Here is a 22085-nt window from a genome sequence, read left to right as displayed (position 1 = left end):
TGTATATTGTATATATATGTTGGTCCCGGGGCCTGGTTGGCGAGGGCCGGGGTGCAGGGCGGAGTGTTGCGGTGCGGTGCCTGATGGCACTGTTGTACTCACGATTATAACCACACAAAGAGTCACTGGTAAACCAAGTTCGGTGATGATTGGTGCCCGCAGCCGGCTGCGTGTTCTCCTAGTAAGGTTGGTAATGTCCGACTTTCTCCTGCACCTTTGTGTAGTGATTTTTGACTCCTATGCCTAAGCAATGGTAGTCCACTCCCCAACTTATGTACACCGGAGGAGCCCGTTTGCCCGCAGACGCTGGCCCTTTGGATCTCTGGCGGTGGCACTTATCCGTACTGGTTGGGCTGTTGCCTTCAATCGGGATTTAGGTGGGAAAGGACCCTGAGGTCCAGACCGCAATCAGTTAATTTGACTAAGATCCAGTGGCTTCTGGACTAGTTTGGGGTCTGATTACCCTGCCTGGTGCTCCGGTATCCAGTTGGCTCCCCGGTTCGGTTCCGGTGGGCCACTACCCTGTCCTGGTCCCTTACGGTTCCACCTGTTGTCTTCCCGGTCTCCTGCAGGCAGCCACTACCGTCTGCCTCCTGGCCGGAAACAGTACCTAGGCTCCTACCCAGGCCCCTGACAGTTCCTAGTTTTCTCCTCCACTCCTCCTCTGTCCACTGTCAACACTCATCTGTCTTGTGTTCCCGCCCAAGGCCATCCGAACTCCTCAGTGGGCGTGGCCAACTGCCTGACTCCGCCCCACCGGGTGTGAACGTCAGGACCTGGGAGGGGCGACTCAGGGTTTCAATGTGTGGCTGCTATTACCTTATTAGGGTGGGGTGTGGTGCGTGGGACTACCTGTGACCCCTGGCTAGTCCAGGGCGTCACATTCCCCCTTGGTTTAATGCAGACCGTCCGCGGGCTGCCCGACCAACACCGGTTTATTTTTCTTTGTAACTGGAAAAAATAAAACGGAAAACATGTATAAGCATACTAAACTTTTTACATTTGTTTGAATCTTCCTTTACGGGAGGCACTTAAACGTTACGGTAACATTTTTAATAACAACGGGTCCATGTCCTTCCGCTTTCCCACCCAAGCAACCTGTACCTTGATGCTGCCGCTAAGAAATGGGCAACACCCCTTTTCCCCAGTCCGGAAACAGGAACTGATCCAGGCTACCCAAGCGGGAACGGTACTTAGCACCCCGCAGTCACTGAGAGGCCCCACGTCCAGGGGACTCCTGACCCGGAGGATGGTCACCTGTTCCGGTGGTGACCGGACCCCAGCCTGCTCCGCTGCGGGTCCTCCCTCCAACCAACCTCTCCGGAGACCAGCAGTAGCGGGAAGTGCAATAAGGGCACTATTTACAAGCCCAAAAGTTTTTGGGTGGCTTGCCAGTTCTCAGCCATGTTCATGGTTGCTCATGCAAAACAAAGGGGCAACAAAGGTCCCAATGGGGACGGGCAGTTAGGTCCCAACGGGGTCTGTACTTGTGGCAACGGGGATCCGCTACCTTAATCTTCTTCACTTTCATCCTTGATGGTGCGGGCCAGGACCTCGGCCCTCCTCTTCTCCCGGGCTTCGATTTCCCGGCCCAGCTGGCTCTGCTGCCGCTCCCAAAACGGGGCGTCTACGTGCCTCTCAGGCGCGCGGGTCGGGACCAGCCGGAGCTCCCCCATGCCAGCTACGACCAGCACCTCATCTGGGGAACCCCGCTGTGTCGCGGCCTGGAGCGCTGCCTTATGTTCTATCTAAACAGCTTGATTATTGCATAATAAGGATTAAAAGCCTGATGTTACCATCTTACTACAGTACATGTATCACAAAGATGAGCCATGTATGAGAGAATCGGAGTCGTGAATCAAGGAAATTGAGGAGTCGAATCGGAGGGTTGGCTTACCGACCAGGGCTGTGGAGTTGGAGTCGGAGGGTTGGCTTACCGACTCCACAGCCCTGGTTATAAATGATTTAGTGACACAATGTATAATTGGTGGAGGAAGGTTGAACTAGATGGACCTAGGTCTTTTTTCAACCTTTGCAATTATGTAAATCCCCCTCCTTTTTCCCAATTTAAAATAAATGTAAAAAATAGAAAAAGAAACATATCAGGCAATGCCCGTTTATTAAAGTCTGATCTATCAAAATATAAAGTTAATTATTCCATAGAGTAAACACCCAAAGAGAAAAGAATTACAATGCAAAACTTGCAGTTTTTCAGGCATCTCACTAACGTGCACTTCGGGCAGCAGCCGAAGCGCTGCACTCTAAGACGCCACGTGCGCACGGCCCCTGCACAATCTTCATAGATTGTGCAGGGGACGCAGGACGCATGCAGTTACGCTGCGCTACAAAGCGCAGCGTAACTGCATGAATTACGCACACGTGCGCACATAGCCTTAAAAAGTGCAATAAGATGTGATAAAACCATTGTATCTACCCCAAAAGGTGTCTATAAGGGCTTATTCACATGACCGTTCCGTCCGTCCTGGTCAGTTCCTGTTTTTTTGCGGACCCACAGACAGGACCATCTTTTCAATGTGTTCTGTGTAGGATCGGATGGCACACGGTAGCAATCCGTGTGCATCCGATCCTACAAAAAAAACACATCCGATGCCGTATGTCCGTTCCGTTATTATGGAACATGTCTTATTCTGTTCCGTAATAACGCACCGTGACTCAATACAACTCAATGGGCCCACAAAATCCCCGGAAACCGCACTGAAGCACTTCCGTGTGACCTCCGTCGGGTGCCCCTGCAGTCTGTGTCCAGCTCCCGCTCCAGCCCCGCGGCTGCTCGCACTGCAGTGTCAGCAAATGCCCGCACTGCAGTGTGTCAGCATATGCCCGCACTGCAGTGTGTCGGCATATGCCCACACTGCAGTGTGTCGGCATATGCCCACACTGCAGTGTGTCGGCATATGCCCACACTGCAGTGTGTCAGCATATGCCCGCAGTGCAGGGTATCAGCATATGGCTGCACTGTAATGTCAGCATATGCCGGCACTGCAGTGCGAGCAGCCGTGGGAATGTTGAGCTCTGCCATCAGGAGGTTAGTAAGGTCATTACTTACTGCAGTGATGAAGTCCCGCATCACCTGCGGTGATGAAGTCCTGCCCTCCTGACATCAGCGCTCGTCACTGACCGCCGCGTTCTTATATCACCTCTAGCGGGCGGCACAAGACTGTGACTAGCGGTGACGTCACAGGCTGCTCGTGAGAGGTGATCTGAGGACGCGGAGGGCATAGAACTCAGTGACAAGCGCTGATGTCAGGAGTCCAGCGGTTTCCTTCACCGCAGGTAATGTACCTCGCTAACCTCCTGAAGTCAGCGCTGGTTATCCCCTGCGGTGACCTGGGTTGACCTCACGTTAGCTCAGGTCACTGCACTGGTCTCCCAGACAATGGGGAACATTCTGTTCTTCATTGACTGGGACAGTGAGGAGGAATCGTCGTGGGACCCCCTTATTGGATTACGCCGGACCCAGATTTGTTTTTTCTTTTCATTAAATTGGTGAAAGAGGGAATGTGCTGGGGAATTGTTTTTTTTTTTCAAATTTGTTTGTCGTCTATTTTTTTTAATTACTGACTGGGTTACTGATAGACGCCGTGACCTCATAACCCCACTGCTTGATGCCAGGTGACATTACACATCTGGTATCAACCCCATATATTACCCCGTTTACCACCGCACCAGGGCATCGGAATGAGCTGGGAACAAAGCACCAGAATTGGCACATCTAATTGATGCGCCACTTCTGGGGCGGCTGCGGTCTGCTATTCTTAGGCTGATTAAGGTCAAAGAACCATGGACCTCCCTAATCTGAGAATACCAGACCACAGCTGTCTGCTTTATCTTGGCTGGTGATCCAATTTGGGTGGACACCACCATTTTTTTTTTAATTATTTATTTAATTTAAAATAACAGCGTGGGGTGCCCTCTGTTATGGATTACCAGCCAAGGTAAAGCTGCCAGCTGTGGTCTGCAGGCTGCAGCCATCTGCTTTACGCTAGCTGGCTACAAAAAAATAGGGGACCCCACGTCGTTTTTTTAGGTTTTTTTTTTTTTTTTCTTTGGCTGAATACAAGGCTAAGCACCCTTTAGTGCCACATGAAAGGCACTAAAAGGTGCAAGATTACAAAATGCTGGTGGGACATTATATATGTCTTTTTCATCTATTATCTATCTATCCCCTCTAGCTAGCCCTCTATCTCTATATATCCCTCTATTCATTCATCCATCCCTCTATTTATCCCTCTATCTATCTATTCATCTATCTATCCCTCTATCTATATCTAGCTATCCATCTATTTATCTATCTAGCTGCTTCCACAAAAAAAATGGAAGGCACACGGATGCCACACGGCCCGTATACGGAACGGATGGCAAATGGATGCCACAAAGATGCATCCATGAAAAAAACAAACCATGTTTTGCGGAACACAAAAATGGAACGATCATGTGAATGAATGTTGCAGGCGGGGGCCGCTGCCGCTTATGGGGCCGCTCGGATCCGGGTTCGCTGCTGCGGCTCAAGTTTTGACCGGACCCGGGCTCGCACGGCCGTCCGTCTTCACAACCGTCGGAAGGGGGGATATTTACAGGGGTTTTGATGTGTCTGTGACGCCACCCGTGCGTTGCGGTGAGGGATGCTGACACCAGCGCTGCCTGGTGATGGGGTGCCCGGGGCTGATGGAGTGGGGCAGCAAGATGGGATCCCCTCCACGGGTAGGGGAGGTGTAGTCCGGGGACCCGTTGTCAGTACACGGGAGTAATGGCTGCTGTAGGTGGCGTGCTAGGTTGGACCGGGGATCAATAGTGTACTTAGAGTTCAGTAATCACACACAAGTCCAGTGGTAAACAAGGTTGCCAGTGACCGGTCGCCGGTGGGGGGTGTATTCGGGTCCCATACCCGGGTGTAGCAAACAGGTGTCCCTTCCTCCTGCACTCTGTGTTTGTCTCTTCTGTGAGACAACTCCGCATGGAACGGGAAAGTCCACTCCCGGTACTGTGTATGTTTGGGAGCTGTGGCCCGCGAAATCTGACCCTTGGGATTTCTGTGGGTTCTGACGGACACCCTATCCCCCGCGTTGGGCTTCCGTTTCGCTCTCTGGGCTTCTGGAGAACAAGGCCTGAAACCTCGTCCTCTGCTGGTTGATTAACAAGGGGAATGCAACCTTACTCGTCCTAGGGTCCAGGAACCCCGTCTGTGCACGGCCTCCGGACCAGATTCTTGCTGTCGGCACCGGCGGGCTACAACCCTGCCCCGGTCCACTTAAGGTCTCCCGCGACCGGATGTCCGTCGCCTGTGGCCCTGTTCACTGTCTGCCACCCAGCCGGGTAGTCCAAGGGCCCCTACCCCTGACTACACTTCTCAGTCTGTACTTTGCTTCCACTCAACTACAACTCCACACTTCAACTGTCCAAATTTGACTGTCTGCACTTAACTCCTGTCAGGGCTTGTCTGTCGTGTTGCCGCTTCTGACACCTCAGGAACCCTAGGTGGGCGTTCTCATCTGGCTGATCCTGCCCACTGATGTGTCCTTATTATCATGAGGGGGTGGCTAGGGTTTAATGGCTGTGTGTTGTACCTGGGTGTGGGTTTTTGGTGGTATCAAGGAGGGTGGACCACTTTTGTGACTATCTGGTTTTGCCAGGGCGTCACATGATCCCTAAAGCCTCGCCACACAACAATAAAAAAGCCATAATCCAGCTCCATCGCTGAAAACAAAAATACTTTATGAATCTCGGGAAAAAAAAATGACTGAAATATTTATTTATTTATTTTTTACAAACTTCTGAAGTTTTCTGCACGTTTGGTATCACTGTAATCATACTGACCTGGTGACTCGTGTATCCAGGTCATATCTAATGCTCAATAAACAAACATTCATTACATTGTATGGGAAAATAAATGGCGCCATTCAAAACTCAGCAACTCCACTCAAAAACAAGCCTCATTTGACAAAAGAAAAATACAACACATACATTACACAGGCTCGTGCATCTTTGTATAACTAGAATAGACTACTGACAAAACGTGCAATAGCTGCCTAGTCTAAGAACATTATCTGAAGGTCACAACAAGCTGCCACTCATCCCAGTCCTGCAGGGGATTCATTTCACAGTCTGCAAAGCCACGCTTTTACCGTTATTACACATTGTTCTGTGAAACCTCCTTGTGTCCACTAGGTGGCGCGTGTGTGTGCATACAATCCAGACAGGCGGGACTGGGGACTAGTGACATGCTGCTGCAGGGCGGGCGGCTGGATGGTAAACAAGGAAGAACGCAATGCCATACCTCCCAACCGTCCCGGATTCTGCGGGACTTGCACGATTTATCAGGGCTGTCCCGCACTCCCGCGGCTCACAGCTGATGTCCCGGCTCCTCCCCTCAGTGGAGTGAATAAATTAAATTAAATTATCATCGGCTGGATTTTCGGGGCGGCCGGGACTCGAACTCGTGGAGCTGTGAGTTCATTGTTTCAAAGGCAGCAGCTCTAACCACTGAGCTACTGCCTCTATTGAAACCAATAGGAAGATTTTGTTATCTTGACCTCTATACTGCAGGTGAGACACCAGAAGCAGGTTATTCAGCTGCAAAGATGGAGGGATGAATGGAGGGATAGAGGGATGAAAGGAGGTATAGAGGGAGGGATGGATGAATGGAGGGATAGAGGGATGAAAGGAGGGATAGAGGGAGGGATGGATGGATGATAGAGGGATGAATGGAGGGATGAATGGAGGGATAGAGGGATGAAAGGAGGTATAGAGGGAGGGATGGATGGATGATAGAGGGATGAATGGAGGGATAGAGGGATGAAAAGAGGGATAGAGGGAGGGATGGATGGATGATAGAGGGATGAATGGAGGGATAGAGGGATGAAAGGAGGGATAGAGGGAGGGATGGATGAATGATAGAGGGATGAATAGAGGGATGAATGGAGGGATAGAGGGATGGATGGATGATAGAGGGATGAATGGAGGGATAGAGGGAGGGATGGATGCATGGATGATAGAGGGATGAATGGAGGGATAGAGGGATGGATGGATGGATGATAGAGGGATGAATGGAGGGATAGAGGGAGGGATGGATGGATGATAGAGGGATGAATGGAGGGATAGAGGGAGGGATAGAGGGAGGGATGAATGGAGGGATAGAGGCAGGGATGGATGGATGATAGAGGGATGAATGGAGGGATGAATGGAGGGATAGAGGGAGGGATGGATGGATGATAGAGGGATGAATGGAGGGATAGAGGGAGGAAAGTAGGGATAGAGAGAGGGATGGATGGATGATAGAGGGATGAATGGAGGGATGAATGGAGGGATAGAGGGAGGGATGGATGCATGGATGATAGAGGGATGAATGGAGGGATAGAGGGATGAATGGAGGGATAGAGGGAGGGATAGAGGGAGGGATGGATGGATGATAGAGGGATGAATGGAGGGATGAATGGAGGGATGAATGGATGGATAGAGGGAGGGATGCGTGGATGAATGGAGGGATGAATGGAGGGATAGAGGGAGGGTTAGAGGGATGAATGGAGGGATGAATGGAGGGATGAATGGAGAGATGAATGGAGGGATAGAGGGAGGGATGGATGCATGGATGATAGAGGGATGAATGGAGGGATAGAGGGATGGATGGATGCTAGAGGGATGAATGGAGGGATAGAGGGATGGATGGATGATAGAGGGATGAAAGGAGGGATAGAGGGATGGATGGATGATAGAGGGATGAATGGAGGGATAGAGGGAGGGATGGATGCATGGATGATAGAGGGATGAATGGAGGGATAGAGGGATGGATGGATGATAGAGGGATGAATGGAGGGATAGAGGGAGGGATGGATGGATGATAGAGGGAGGGATGAATGGAGGGATAGAGGGATGAATGGAGGGATAGAGGGAGGGATGAATGGAGGGATAGAGGCAGGGATGGATGGATGATAGAGGGATGAATGGAGGGATAGAGGGAGGGATGAATGGAGGGATAGAGGCAGGGATGGATGGATGATAGAGGGATGAATGGAGGGATGAATGGAGGGATAGAGGGAGGGATGGATGGATGGATGATAGAGGGATGGATAGAGGGATGGATGGATGGATGATAGAGGGATGAATGGAGGGATAGAGGGAGGGAGGGAGGGATGGATGATAGAGGGATGAATGGAGGGATAGAGGGATGAAAGGAGGGATAGAGGGATGGATGGATGATAGAGGGATGAATGGAGGGATAGAGGGAGGGATGGATGGATGATAGAGGGATGAATGGAGGGATGAATGGAGGGATAGAAGGAGGGATGAATGGAGGGATAGAGGGATGAAAGGAGGGATAGAGGGAGGGATGGATGCATGGCTGATAGAGGGATGAATGGAGGGATAGAGGGATGAATGGAGGGATAGAGGGAGGGATGAATGGAGGGATAGAGGCAGGGATGGATGGATGATAGAGGGATGAATGGAGGGATGAATGGAGGGATGGATGGATGGATGATAGAGGGATGGATAGAGGGATGGATGGATGGATGATAGAGGGATGAATGGAGGGATAGAGGGAGGGAGGGAGGGATGGATGATAGAGGGATGAATGGAGGGATAGAGGGATGAAAGGAGGGATAGAGGGATGGATGGATGATAGAGGGATGAATGGAGGGATAGAGGGAGGGATGGATGGATGATAGAGGGATGAATGGAGGGATGAATGGAGGGATAGAAGGAGGGATGAATGGAGGGATAGAGGGATGAAAGGAGGGATAGAGGGAGGGATGGATGCATGGCTGATAGAGGGATGAATGGAGGGATAGAGGGATGAATGGAGGGATAGAGGGAGGGATGGATGGATGATAGAGGGATGAATGGAGGGATAGAGGGAGGGATGAATGGAGGGATAGAGGGATGGATGGATGATAGAGGGATGAATGGAGGGATGAATGGAGGGATAGAGGGAGGGATGGGTGGACGAATGGAGGGATGAATGGAGGGATAAATGGAGAGATGAATGGAGAGATAGAGGGAGGGATGGATGATAGTGGGATGGATGGATGATAGAGGGATGGATGATAGAGGGATATATAGATACACGAAAGATAATAGATAGAGATAGAATCATAGATAGATAGAATCATAGATAGATAGAATCATAGATAGATAGAGAGATAGAATCATAGATAGATAGATAGAGGGATAGAGATAGATAGATAGATAAATACTGTATCTCAATGTTGGTGAAAAAGTCAGATTCATTTGTTCCCATAAAACTACTATAAAGAAATGAGGAAAAAAATACAAATACAATTTTTTTTTATTTTTTTTTTTATCTTCACCACCTTGGATTCAAACCAGCAACGTTCAAAACTTGTGTCCAGCAACCTCCTGGCTTTCCTAGCTGCTCTAGCTGTTGAGCCACTAGGATTGATGATGTCAGAGGGAGGATTTCACATAAATGAACCTACAATGCAGCCATCTCTATGTCCTGTATTCTAGAGGGAGAGGAAAAGAGGATTTTTTTTCTTCTAATAAAGTTACTAAAAATAATAAAAAAAAATAGAATAATGTAATTTTATTGCACTTTTTTATAAAATAATAAACATCACAAATCAGCAAATAAAAGGGACATATTTGGTGTCCCTGTAATCGTAATGACCTGAACAACACAGCGATCAGGATTATTTGTGGGTATCGGTAAATGGCGGGAAAAAAAAGGCGCAATTTATTATTTTTCTTTATTAAAACCCATAAAAAATGTAATAAAAATGGATCACTGAGGCTGTGTTCACACATAGCGTAAATGCTGCATTTTTTTCTGCAGGTGTCCGCGCCACGAGTGCAATAACAATGTTCTCTGATTATTGCGTGTTTGCGGTATTTTTTATACATTGTCCCCCTTATTTGATACATGTTTGTTGCTGATGTGAATCCTGAAGCTTATAAAGAAAGAAACACCAAATCCGCACAGTTCAGCGGCGTCTTTCCACGCACCAGGAGCGGGGATTTCAGGACGTCTCATCCACTTTGCTTGGACAATTAGTCCATATTCACATGTAGTGTAAATGCTGCATATTTTTCTGCTGTTTCTTGCACATTTATTCTGCTGTGTTTAATTGTCCAAGTAAAGTGTATGTGGTTCCATGAAAAGACGCCGCTGAATTCTGCGGTTTTCGGGGGGGGGTTTCTCTGGAGGTTTCTATGTGGAGCTTAAAAAATGCAGGAAAAAGCTTCTCTGTACAATAAAAACACTTAAAAACGCAGATTCACATCTGAACCAAAAACGCATTAAATAATGGAGAAAAGGCAGAAAAAATGCAGCAAAAATGGAAAAAACAGAGAAGATTGTTATTGTGTAGTTTGGTGCAGACAGAAACAAAAAGAAATAGAATTTATGCAACGTGTGAACACGGATTTATAGGCACAAATAAGCAACATGTCATATAGTGACACAAAAATATAAAAATATTCTGACTGCTATGAATATGAATGAACAGTCCGGGGCATCTACTGAATGACCCTTACTTCCAAATGGGTGTGGCTAGGGGCGTGGTCAAAATTTGCCGCGGCGCGCTGCGCGCGCCGCATACTTTGTCCCTCTTTCCTTTCTTGAAAAGTTGGGAGGTATGCAATGCTGCTTCACTACTCTGAACAAGTCTGAACAAGTCTGAACAGCACCAGGACAACAGGTCATGGAGAGAACGAAACAGCTGACAGACTACCTGCCTGTGACCAAGAGTGGAAGCAAGAGGGGCAGAAAGCAGAAGAGAGATGATGGGAAGACAGTCAAGAGGAAGGCAGAGAGCAGCAAGCAGGACACCAAGGGTAACTATCACTGCAGAAGTATGTGTGAGCTGTCAGCCATGGGGGTCAGCTACTAGGAGCAGCCAGCCATTGGTGAGATGTCAGGTATTGCGGAGCTGTCAGCCACTAGGAGCAGCCAGTTATTGGTGAGCTGTCAGGTATAGCGGAGATGTCAGCTACTAGAAGCAGTCATTCATTGGTGAGATGTCAGGTATTGCGGAGCTGTCAGCCATGGGGGTCAGCCTCTAGGAGCAGCCAGCCATTGGTGAGCTGTCAGGTGTTACGGATCTGTCAGCCATTGGTGAGCTGTGAGGTATTGCGGAGCTGTCAGCCACTAGGAGCAGCCAGCCATTGGTGAACTGTCAGGTATAGCGGAGCTGTCAGCCACTAGGAGCAGCCAGTTATTGGTGTGCTGTCAGGTATTGCTGAGCTGTCAGCCACTAGGAGCAGCCAGTTATTGGTGAGATGTCAGGTGTTACGGATCTGTCAGCCATTGGTGAACTGTCAGGTATAGCGGAGCTGTCAGCCACTAGGAGCAGCCAGTTATTGGTGTGCTGTCAGGTATAGCGGAGATGTCAGCTACTAGGAGCAGCCAGTCATTGGTGAGATGTCAGGTATCGCGGAGCTGTCAGCCACTAGAAGCAGTCAGTCATTGGTGAGATGTCAGGTATTGCGGAGCTGTCAGCCACTAGGAGCAGCCAGCCATTGGTGAACTGTCAGGTATTGCGGAGATGTCAGCCACTAGGAGCAGCCAGCCACTGGTGAGCTGTCAGGTGTTACGGAGCTGTCAGCCACTAGGAGCAGCCAGCCACTGGTGAACTGTCAAGTATAGAGGAGCTGTCAGTCACTAGGAGCAGCCAGCCATTGGTGAGCTGTCAGGCATTGGTGAGATACACGTGGTGGTTGTCAATCTTTAATTTTCTATGAAGTTACCAGTCATTAATGTGGCGTCTATTGCTAGGGAGGTGACGATACTGATTTCTTTATTTTTTTTGCAGTTCAATAATGGACAAATATGGCCATAATGATAATGAATTTCTATGGAGCGCTGATCTCACACTGCAGACTCACATTAAGGGATGTCCTGCATCAGATTACTCCAGGCGGGCACACATGGGTTCTCACTATTGGAGGCAACCTGCGAGCTGCTACCTGCGGCCCAAACTGTGAGCATGGTGTAGGAGGCACTGGCTGTATGAGCACAGTCCGGTATGGGTGACTCTGACACGCTGTGGCGTTTCGGAGATAAACATACTTTTACTGTAATAGCACTAGTCATGCAGTCAGTCCCTGGCGGCTTCTCCCCGCCCACTGACAGTGACTGACAGGTCTCTGCCTACGTGTGTGTATAGGTCACTGTCACTTTTGTCAGACAGCCAGAAGCTGCCGCGGACTTACCTGTACGACTAGCGCACAGGGCGACTATTAAAAGTATGTTTATCTCCGAAACACCGCAGCATGTCACTGGCGGCTATAAGTATGTTTTTCTATGAAACGTGGCAGCATTTCAGAGTGATAGGGCAGCATGTATCAGCTGACAGCTGCCATTTAAAGCAGCACTCCAGCGTTATATTTTGTCACCTTTTCAGTGGTGCTTGAGATCTATGCCTCCTGTCCCAGGTCTTAGGGGCACTTTGCACACTACGACATCGCAGGTGCGATGTCGGTGTGGTCAAATTGAAAGTGACGCACATTCGGCGTCGCAAGCGATATCGGAGTGTGTAAAATCTTTTTGATGCGATTAACGAGCGTAAAATCGTCGTAATGGCATCATCGGTGTAGCGTCGGTCATTTCCATAATTTGGAAATGACCGATGTTACGATGTTGTTCCTCGTTCCAGCGGCATCACACATCGCTGCGTCCTGCGGCTCACGCCGGCTATGCGGAAGAAAGGAGGGGGGAGGGATGTTTACGTCCCGCTCATCTACGCCCCTCCGCTTCTATTGGCCGCCTGCTGTGTGACGTCGCTATGACGGCGCACGACCCACCCCCTTAATAAGGAGGCGGGTCGCCGTCCAGAGCGACATCACAGGGCAGGTGAGTGCATGTGAAGCTGGCGTAGCGATAATGTTCGCTACGCTAGCTATCAACCATGATATTGCAGCTGCGACGGGGGCGGGGACTATCGCGCTCGGCATCACAAGCATCATCTTGCGATGTCGTAGTGTGCAAAGGGCCCCTTATGCTCACCCTCCAGCATCCTTACCTTTTATTATCTTCGCTCCATCGCCTTCTTGTGACCTAATTTCTGACTGGCTGGAAGTCAGGAGTTACATTATATTACAAAAGTGAGTACACCCCTCACATTTTTGTAAATATTTATTAAATCTTTTCATGGGGCAACACTGATGACACGTTGATACAATATAAAGTAGTCAGTGTACAGCTTGTATAACAGTGTAAATTTGTTGTGCTCTCTTCCTCTCCCTTAGGATTTTGGTGATTCTCTGGCACCTCGGCTAATTCGTAGTTTGCACCATGCACTTTCAGTTTGTATGTATTTATATTGTCTGTCTGCATTAATGTTCAATAAAGTATATATCTTATCTTACCACCCTGTGAATCTATGGCTCCACTTTTCTATAGGTTTAATGCTCCTATAGGAGCTTTTCACAGCGTATAGTGCAATAGTCACAGCGCAATAGTGAGGATCCTAGTCCCCGGTCTACACTGTTGTGTAGGGCTTCAGATGCGCTTTCCATTCTAGTGAGAGTAGTACATTTGTTTTAGTTCATTCACCTCTGAGCACCTCACTGAATTGTATATTATTATCATTATGGTCATTTTTGCTAATTTGTGAACTTTAGACCCAAAGAAAAGTGGTATGACTGCAATTTATTAAAAACCAAAATCTTTATTAATACAATTTTAAAATAGTTCACAACAAGGAATCCTCAGTATTAGGTAAGGTGTACCGTACAAAACCAATAGATATAAATAAAATACATATTATGTACTGTCTGTGTGACATAGATCACCAATAATTATTGCACATGTACCAGTTTTTAATTATGCAATCATAAGTTCATAGTTTAACACAGTGCAAAACCAAGTGCAATAAACTCTTATTGTTATAATGTTTAGGCCCTGTGCGCACTTGCTGGTTTTTGCCGCAGATTTTCTGCGGATTTGCTGCATGTTTCGCTGCAGAAAATGTTCATAACATCTCTGCAGTGAATCACCAGCAAAACCTAAGGAAAAAAGAAATGCTGTGCGCACTAGGCGGAATTTGACAGCTGCATGTTTTGCTGCGGGATTCCCGCAGCAAAATCAATTGCATGTCACTTCTTTTCCGCACGGCGCTGCGGGATTTCACTCCATTGACTGCAATGTAATCGTGAAATCCCGCAGGGAATAACGCAGGCAGCAAATTCTGTGCTGTTCATTGCGTTTTCCTGCGTTATTCCCTCTGGTATTTCACGGTTTACCTGCGGTAATGTACATCGCTACCTGTGGTTTGCAGGGAAGTGATGTCATTATGGCAGGAAGAGGAAGCGGAGCAGAGTAAACACACACACACACACACACAGATCACAGACAGACAGATCACACTCACACACAGACATAGCATACACACATCGCACTCACACACAGACACATAGAATACACAAAGAAAGCAAATGGACATATAGAAAAAAAACCATGTGGGCTCTGTCGTATTTTTACCGTCCAGCCGAGGTAAGCACACAGCGGCAGCCCGGCATTCTCAGGCTGGGGAGGGTGAGGGGCAGGGTTAATGTTCCCCGCTTCCCTCCCCCCTCCTGCAGCCGAGAATATCAGCCGCAGCTGCGCCGGGACTGTCGCATCCATTATGCGACAGTACCGGAGTGTCCCCGGCTCTTCCTGCTGCCGTGATGCGGTGGCAGCTGGGGTAATATAAGGAGTTAATGGCGGCGGATCGCCGCCACTAAGTCCAGGCTTGATCATGGCAGCATCTATGTGACAGCTGACATGATCAACCTGTAAGTAAAGTGAAAAAACACACACCGAAAAATCCTTTATTTTAAATAAAACACAAAAAAGCTCCTGGTTCACCCGTTTATTAACCCCCCCGAAACACACAGCTCCGGCGTAATCCACAGCTCTGGCGTAATCCACGTCCTGCGATGCTTGAATCCAGCCGCGACTGACACAATGCTGAATGCAGCCTCGCAGAGAGGTAATTACTGGTCATTTCCCACGTCCGGTAATGTGAACACACTACCGACTGTGAGAAATGCAGCGTGTGCTCACAGGGAATCCATCTTTCTATCCCTCTTTCTATCCCTCTAACTATCTAGCTATCTCTCTATCTATTCTTCTATTTATCTATCTGCTATCTAAGTAAAGGCTTTTTTTTTCCAATGTGCTTTATTGCATTGAATGCATTACAGCACATGTACCAACCCGCACGCGGCAATACCGCGGCAAACCGCATGCGGTTTTCGGGTGCGGTTTGCCGCGGTTTTTTACTGCGGGTGCGGTAATCTTTCAATGCCTGCCGAATTTTCTTGAGAAAATTCCATTTTCCAGTGCGCTCAAAGCCTAACACAGGAATAGTTATGGTTAGTCACAATACAACTATCTGCATGTGAGATAAAGAACTCACACAGGGAAAATGCCCAGTATATATGGTTAAGTACTATGTTCCCAATAGTGTCCATAGGCTAACACCCATTATCACCATTAGAAGGCAATTAAATCCACAGTGCAATAGCTAACCAATACTAACCAGTTTAGGTGACAGTACCGCAATACCCACAGTCCCTACACGCGTTTCACCTCTCCATCAGGTGACGTATATACAGCTCCTGATGAAGAGGTGAAACGCATGTAGGGACTGTGGGGATTGCGGTACCGTCACCTAAACTGGTCAGTATTGGTTAGCTATTGCACTGTGGATTTAATTGCCTTCTAATGGTGATAATGGGTGTTAGCCTATGGACACTATTGGGAACATAGTACTTAACCATATATACTGGGCATTTTCCCTGTGTGAGTGCTTTATCTCACATGCAGATAGTTGTATTGTGACTAACCATAACTATTCCTGTGTTAACATTATAACAATAAGAGTTTATTGCACTTGGTTTTGCACTGTGTTAAACTATGAACTTATGATTGCATAATTAAAAACTGGTTCATGTGCAATAATTATTGGTGATCTATGTCACACAGACCAGTACATAATATGTATTTTATTTATATCTATTGGTTTTGTACGGTACAGCTTACCTAATACTGAGGATTCCATGTTGTGAACTATTTTAAAATTGTATTAATAATGATTATGGTTTTTAATAAATTGGAGTCATACCACTTTTCTTTGGGTCTATAGCTATTCAGTGGTATCTAGCAACAATTATCTAGGTCTGCGTTGTGACCTAATCCTAATAATTTATGAACTTGTAAAAAAAACTGCTGAATAAGAAAACAAGTTCAGACATAAATAAGGACCTGGACAGAAACCAACTTCAGTAATGGGGAGCTATTATTTGGGCTCTCTCAGACATTAGGAAGTTGTGTCAGTCACTGGGAAAATCGATGATCATCGGGAGCTGCCTTTTTAAATCAAACCTGCTTTTAGAAGCCTTTTTTCTCTTTCAGTCTAAGTGATCCAGTCTTGTATAATGGATGCTATGGCCTTGGAAGTAATAATAACCAGTATGCTTCCTTTCATTTCTGCCCCGCAGTAGCTTTGGTCCTGGAATTATCACCCTTGGATAAGCTTATCCAGTTTGATCTCGACTGGCGATTTGGACCCTGTACTGGTAGAGTATCAGTGTGTGTTGTTGTCTATAATATTCATTGTGTCACTTTTACGGTTTTTATGCTTCAAGTTGTTGCTTTGGCTTCAGGCATCACACGTTTGGAGCGGTGGCAGAGAGCACATGACTTGGGATTGGCACCTCCAAAGAACGTAAAAGACATCCTAGTGGCCCATTACACTGATTCTCAATACCAGTTCAAGTGAGTTTGCTATGGCTTAGATTATAGTATATTACTCCAGGAATGCACCCAGAAATGTAACTATAGGGAGGGGTCTGTGGAGACATGGGGGTCAGTGGGTGCTCTCGTCCACTGACCCGGCCACCTTTAGAAAGACAGCATGGCCGAGGGTTCATTCAACTGAACGCCCAACCTCCTTAACCATGGGGGGAACACTACTCAGACAACACAGGATGAGGAAATCACAATATTAAGACTTTATTGGATCCCCAAACAATTAACGGCTTGTGGCACATAACCAGCAAAACCACAGAATGTAACCGTTGCTCACCCTTCCGCTGGCTCACCAGGGATTAGAATGTCCGTGCCTTAGAGCTTCCAGGGCCACTTACTCCGAACCAGCAGCACCCCGCTTTCGGCGGGCACCCACCGAGAATTGAATAATGCCAGGTTTAGGAAGTTGGCTGAGGACCGCAAAGCCTGTAGTCAGGTGACTGGATTGTCCCAAGCTGGATTCCTTCCTTAGGTAGTCCTTCATATCTCAGCCTTGCATTCGATGCTGAAGTCCATGTAGTATTATATTCCTGGTTCGGTTATGGCTTGCCAATCGGATCCGCAGATCCTAGATTGATATCATGTAGCAAGAGTCTCCCCGGGCAATGGAGAGTCCTCCTTTTTATACCCCTGAGCTCTCCCTTCAGACCATTGTAGTCTTCACAATTGGTGGATAAGACTGGGCTCTTATTGGCTAGATTTCAAGCCGTATACAAAATATCCCTAGTAGTAATGTTCTCTGGCAGAGACGAAGGAGAGACAGCTAAGTTACATCGCCGCATCTAGCAATACACATAATAATACAATGGGAGGGTTGCATAATTGATTTGTCTGGGTATCTGACCTTCACTGGCCAAGGCAATTACATGAGTCAACAAGAACTTTAAGGCTATGTGCACATGCTGCGTTTTTTTGACGCTGCGTTTTTGTGCGTTTTTGGCCGCTAAAAACGCACAAAAACCCACCCGCGGCAAAAAAACGCTGCAAAAAACGCATGCGTTTTTACCACGATTTGCTGCGTTTTTGATCTCTGCGTTTTTCCAATGCATTGCATGGGGGAAAAACGCAGGAAATAATTGACATTTCCATTTTTTTTTTAAGCTCAAATCACAGCTTAAAAAAAAAGTTGTGTGCGGACAGCAAGAATGAAAACTCATAGACTTTGCTGGGGAAGCAAAGTCATGCAGTTTTGAGGCCAAAAACACACCCGAAAAACGCGCACAAACCCCGCGAAAAACGCACTGTGTGAACTTACCTTAACACTAGACTCCTAAGAGTCTTGTAGAAACAATGAGGGGCTTATACCCCGTTTATAAACAAACTATCATCATGTCTGGCTGAATTTTAAGAAACTTAACCCATGCTAGGCACTGACAGAGTCCATGTCGTCACAGGGTCCATGAGCCGCCTGCTGCCTCATCCAACAGATTCCTAGTTCCTCTTTTCCTAACTTAACCAAAGACTGTCCTCCTCCACATGTGGAAGTTGGGGATTCAAGGGTTCGCTACTTTGACTGCAAAAATATAGAATTAGTGCGTCTCTGGTGTAGCACATGGTGGAAACTAAAATTTCACAACAATATAGAATAATTATAAGACCCAATATCATATTTATGTGGTGTCTAAAAAAAATTGTATTGCATGTAATTATTTATTTTTACACATTATCCAATGTTATGTGACCCTCCGTCCTCCAGAATAGCATAGAACTGGTTTGCCATCCTGTGAAAACATAAATACATCTCCCGCTAATAAAGAATACGCATCTCTCATCGTTCCCAGCCGCCATCTAGCCTGGCCTCCTCTGGACCGGCTCTTGTGAAATGGCGCTTCCTTGCATCTTCACTTGTTACTATATCCAGTGGTATCACTTTGGCACTTTCTTGTGCTGCCTCTGTATTACACGTCTTGGTAGTCAGTTGTTTACCTTACAAGGTGGAGTATATCAAGACGTGCTGGGAAATAGAATGTCTGAGCAGCAGGTTAGCTAATATTCCCTTCATTGTCTAAACTGCAGCTAATATAATGGCTGATATGTATATCCATATTCTATTCTTAATAATATTTTCTCTCATGCTTACTATGTCCTTTCAGCTTGTGGAGTTCATACGCCATCTGAGAACACTTGATGGAAGCCTGCTTAAATTTCATGGCTGCATGAATGACCTGTATTCCTCCGGCAGCTAAGGTTTAATAATGAATCTATGTGCCATGAAACCATTTAGAAAGATTGACCATTCCTGGACCTGCTGGTAATAATGAAGACAGACATTAGCTGCATTTTCATGAGTGGACCTTTAACATCAGGTTACTATTAATCGAGGTGTTTTCTGGTTTTGGCCTTATTCTGAGCGTCCCGATTACGTGCCATACACTCATGCTGGTGGTGCAGGAATCTTTATACATGTTCATTGCTGTGTACATGAAAATATGATCTGCTTATAGGCCCTGCCCTTGTAAGTGGGCATTTCTGTGAGCAGCAAATGTACAGATGAATGTCACTATAGGTCACCATGCCACTTTGTAAGAACACCTTAGGAAAAAGAAATACTCCTTTTTAGGAGAGCTAGCTCAGCAATTTACAGAACTTCCATAAAAATGAATAGGGAGCTGCGCTGCCATTACCACTACTCCATCCTTGCTCCATGCACCTGGTACCCCGATGTTAGATGGATGCAGGGCAAAGCATAGGGAAAGTTATGCCATAAATGATGCAGATGTGAGCATTTCCTTTAAAAGTGTTGTCCAAATATATGATATAGGTGACTTATCCAGTCTAGTTCATCAACATGAGATCGGTCTAACACCCATATGATCAGCTGGTATTAGCTCTGTCATCAGCTAGATGGGATGTAAACTCTGAATAGATCTGACCAACATATGGCCGTTCAATAAGTAGCAGCCATATTGCATATCAGGTCCTGAAGAAGAGCCAAAAGGTATAAGAACAGCTGATTGGATGCTGGTTGTCGGACCCCCACCCATCTCATATTGATAACCTCTTACCCCTTTAACTTTAAGGTTTTTTTTTATTTTTAAAACCAGTTTTGAATTATTTTTTCACTGTTAGACATCTTTGCAAGTAGCCTTCATTAAAAATATTCTATTTTGTGAGTACAGCTCTTTTACAGGCTTACGAGCTTCCACAGTAACAGACAATAAATACTCCCTAATTACATTCCTTTCCGTCTGTTCCCCACTTCTTCTTAACAGACATTTAGTAAATTAGTAGAGGATAGAATGGAATTTAAAGGGCTTGACCACTACTATGACAACCACTTCTGATTCCACATGTTTGCCCCAGCTAAAATAATAAAGACTACCGGCGCCATTCCATCGGTGTTGCAGCTCGCAGTGTGGGGACTCACATGAGGTTGTGACGTTATGCGAGCCCCACGTCCAGTCAATGCTGGCTTCCATCTCCCCACCTTCGGACCAAACGAACAATGAGCAGGATGTGACCACTTCAGCTGCGCTCACGTCCTGTTGATTTACTTATTTGGTCCGAAGGCAGGGAGGAGGAGGCCGGCGTTGACTGGATGCGGGGCTCGCATAACGTCACAACCTAATGTGAGCCTCCGCACTATTAGCTGCAACACCGCTGTAACGGCGCCGGTACTGGAGTTGAGTATAGTCTTTATTATTTTACCTGGGCAAACCTGTGGAATTAGAAGGGGTTCTCCTAGTAGTGGTCAAGCCCTTTAAAGATGAGCTAAGCCTTTGGCTATTACTTAGTAGATGTTTTCAAACATTACATACACCAGCCACCTTTATTCTAGGCATATGTTGTAGTGTAAAGTTTTGTAGACGCTGAATATTCTCCAATATCTATGACAATGTCTCTATTCAGCTAGCTTACAAAAGGAATTTCAATTAATGTGTAAAATCATAAGGCAATATATACACAATCCTTCTATTTCTGACAGCAAACAGCGTTCTTACCACAGAAGGTGGTCATGCTGAGATCCACTCAATTGGTTGCAATGGAAGACAGAAGAAAACATGTTCAGTTTTGCTTTTATTTTAAATTCATGTAAATCATATATTTATATAAAGGTTATTTAAGCACATTTTGTCTTATTTATTTGACTTACGTGGCGCTAAAATATTCTGCAGCACTTTACAGACATCATCATTACTGTCCCCATCGGGGCTCACAATCTAAATTCTCTATCAGTATTCTTTGTGTGTGTGTGTTTCTTTCCACCCTCCAAACACAGGGAGAATATACAAACTCCTTGCGGATGTCCATGCTGGGATTGAATCCAGGACCCCAGTCCCGCAAAGCAACATTACTAACCACTGACCCAACAGGCTACCCATATTGATCCATTACTGCTAGTGTAAGATTAGAGAAAGCATTTCCACCATAGGGTGCTTGACATATATTTCAATACTGTAAATTATGTGAATAATAAAGTCACACAGGAGTTCTGGGACCATATAAAAACCCAAAGCTGAAACTCAGAGATGACTTCTAATTCTCGGAGTATATCAATGCTTATAAAAATTACCTTCTGCACACCATTTTTCTTCAAATAGATGTTCAACAGCATTGTAGGTATCTAATTCAAGCAGATTTCACACACAATTTGATAAAAAAAGAGCAGCAAACGCACACTTGAAAGCATTGTGTAACTGATGGAGAAGCTACTGCAAGAACGACTAAACTAACACGGGCAAAGCCTTCTCCTAAAACAAGTATCTACAGTAGCTGTATGATGTATGTTTTACAGAGACGCAGAACTATAATACTCTCAGCTACTGCTGAAAAACCACTTAAAGGGAACCTGTTAAAAAAAAAGCTATTAACCTGCAGATATGAGATCTTCTGCAGGTTAATATGGTTCTACAGCTGCCCAACTGCAGCACTGAAAGCCTGGTGACCGGTAAGAAATGAACTTAAATCCTCCCGGTAGTCACCAGTCATAGAAGCACTGAGCGAGCAGCTTCAGCCACTGTATACAGTCAGGGCCAGAAATATTTGGACAGTGACACAAGTTTTGTTATTTTAGCTGTTTACAAAAACATGTTCAGAAATACAATTATATATATAATATGGGCTGAAAGTGCACACTCCCAGCTGCAATATGAGAGTTTTCACATCCAAATCGGAGAAAGGGTTTAGGAATCATAGCTCTGTAATGCATAGCCTCCTCTTTTTCAAGGGACCAAAAGTAATTGGACAAGGGACTCTAAGGGCTGCAATTAACTCTGAAGGCGTCTCCCTCGTTAACCTGTAATCAATGAAGTAGTTAAAAGGTCTGGGGATGATTACAGGTGTGTGGTTTTGCATTTGGAAGTTGTTGCTGTGA

At 46.3% G+C, this 22085-nt stretch overlaps 1 protein-coding gene across 2 annotated transcripts; it reads left to right on the top strand.

Moving 5' to 3' along the window:
• The first annotated feature begins 6211 nt into the window (after positions 1-6211).
• Positions 6212-20840, top strand: POLD4 (DNA polymerase delta 4, accessory subunit). 2 transcript variants are annotated; one of them, XM_075347347.1, is made up of 5 exons: positions 6212-6290; positions 10620-10809; positions 16462-16539; positions 16627-16738; positions 18865-20840. In XM_075347347.1, the coding sequence occupies exons 2-5, from the start codon at positions 10677-10679 to the stop codon at positions 18887-18889; spliced, it is 348 nt and encodes a 115-aa protein (XP_075203462.1). In that variant the 5' UTR covers positions 6212-6290; positions 10620-10676; the 3' UTR covers positions 18890-20840. The 2 variants fall into 2 exon arrangements, with proteins under 2 accessions (XP_075203462.1, XP_075203461.1); XM_075347346.1 differs by lacking the exon at positions 6212-6290 and having other exon boundaries at positions 10611-10809.
• Positions 20841-22085: the final 1245 nt, after the last annotated feature.

This window comes from Anomaloglossus baeobatrachus, chromosome 5 (assembly GCF_048569485.1).
Source record: "Anomaloglossus baeobatrachus isolate aAnoBae1 chromosome 5, aAnoBae1.hap1, whole genome shotgun sequence".
NCBI classification, from domain to species: Eukaryota; Metazoa; Chordata; class Amphibia; order Anura; family Aromobatidae; genus Anomaloglossus; species Anomaloglossus baeobatrachus.
This window is presented reverse-complemented; position numbering and strand designations above follow the sequence as displayed.

What these genes read in the sequence shown, in the direction of transcription:
- POLD4 (XM_075347347.1), top strand. Translation starts at nt 10,677, where the DNA reads ATGGAGAGAACGAAACAGCTGACAGACTACCTGCCTGTGACCAAGAGT. An exon ending in GCGATTTGGACCCTGTACTG is followed by an intron (nt 16,540 to 16,626) that starts GTAGAGTATCAG and finishes CTTTGGCTTCAG; the next exon opens with GCATCACACGTTTGGAGCGG. An exon ending in GATTCTCAATACCAGTTCAA is followed by an intron (nt 16,739 to 18,864) that starts GTGAGTTTGCTA and finishes ATGTCCTTTCAG; the next exon opens with CTTGTGGAGTTCATACGCCA.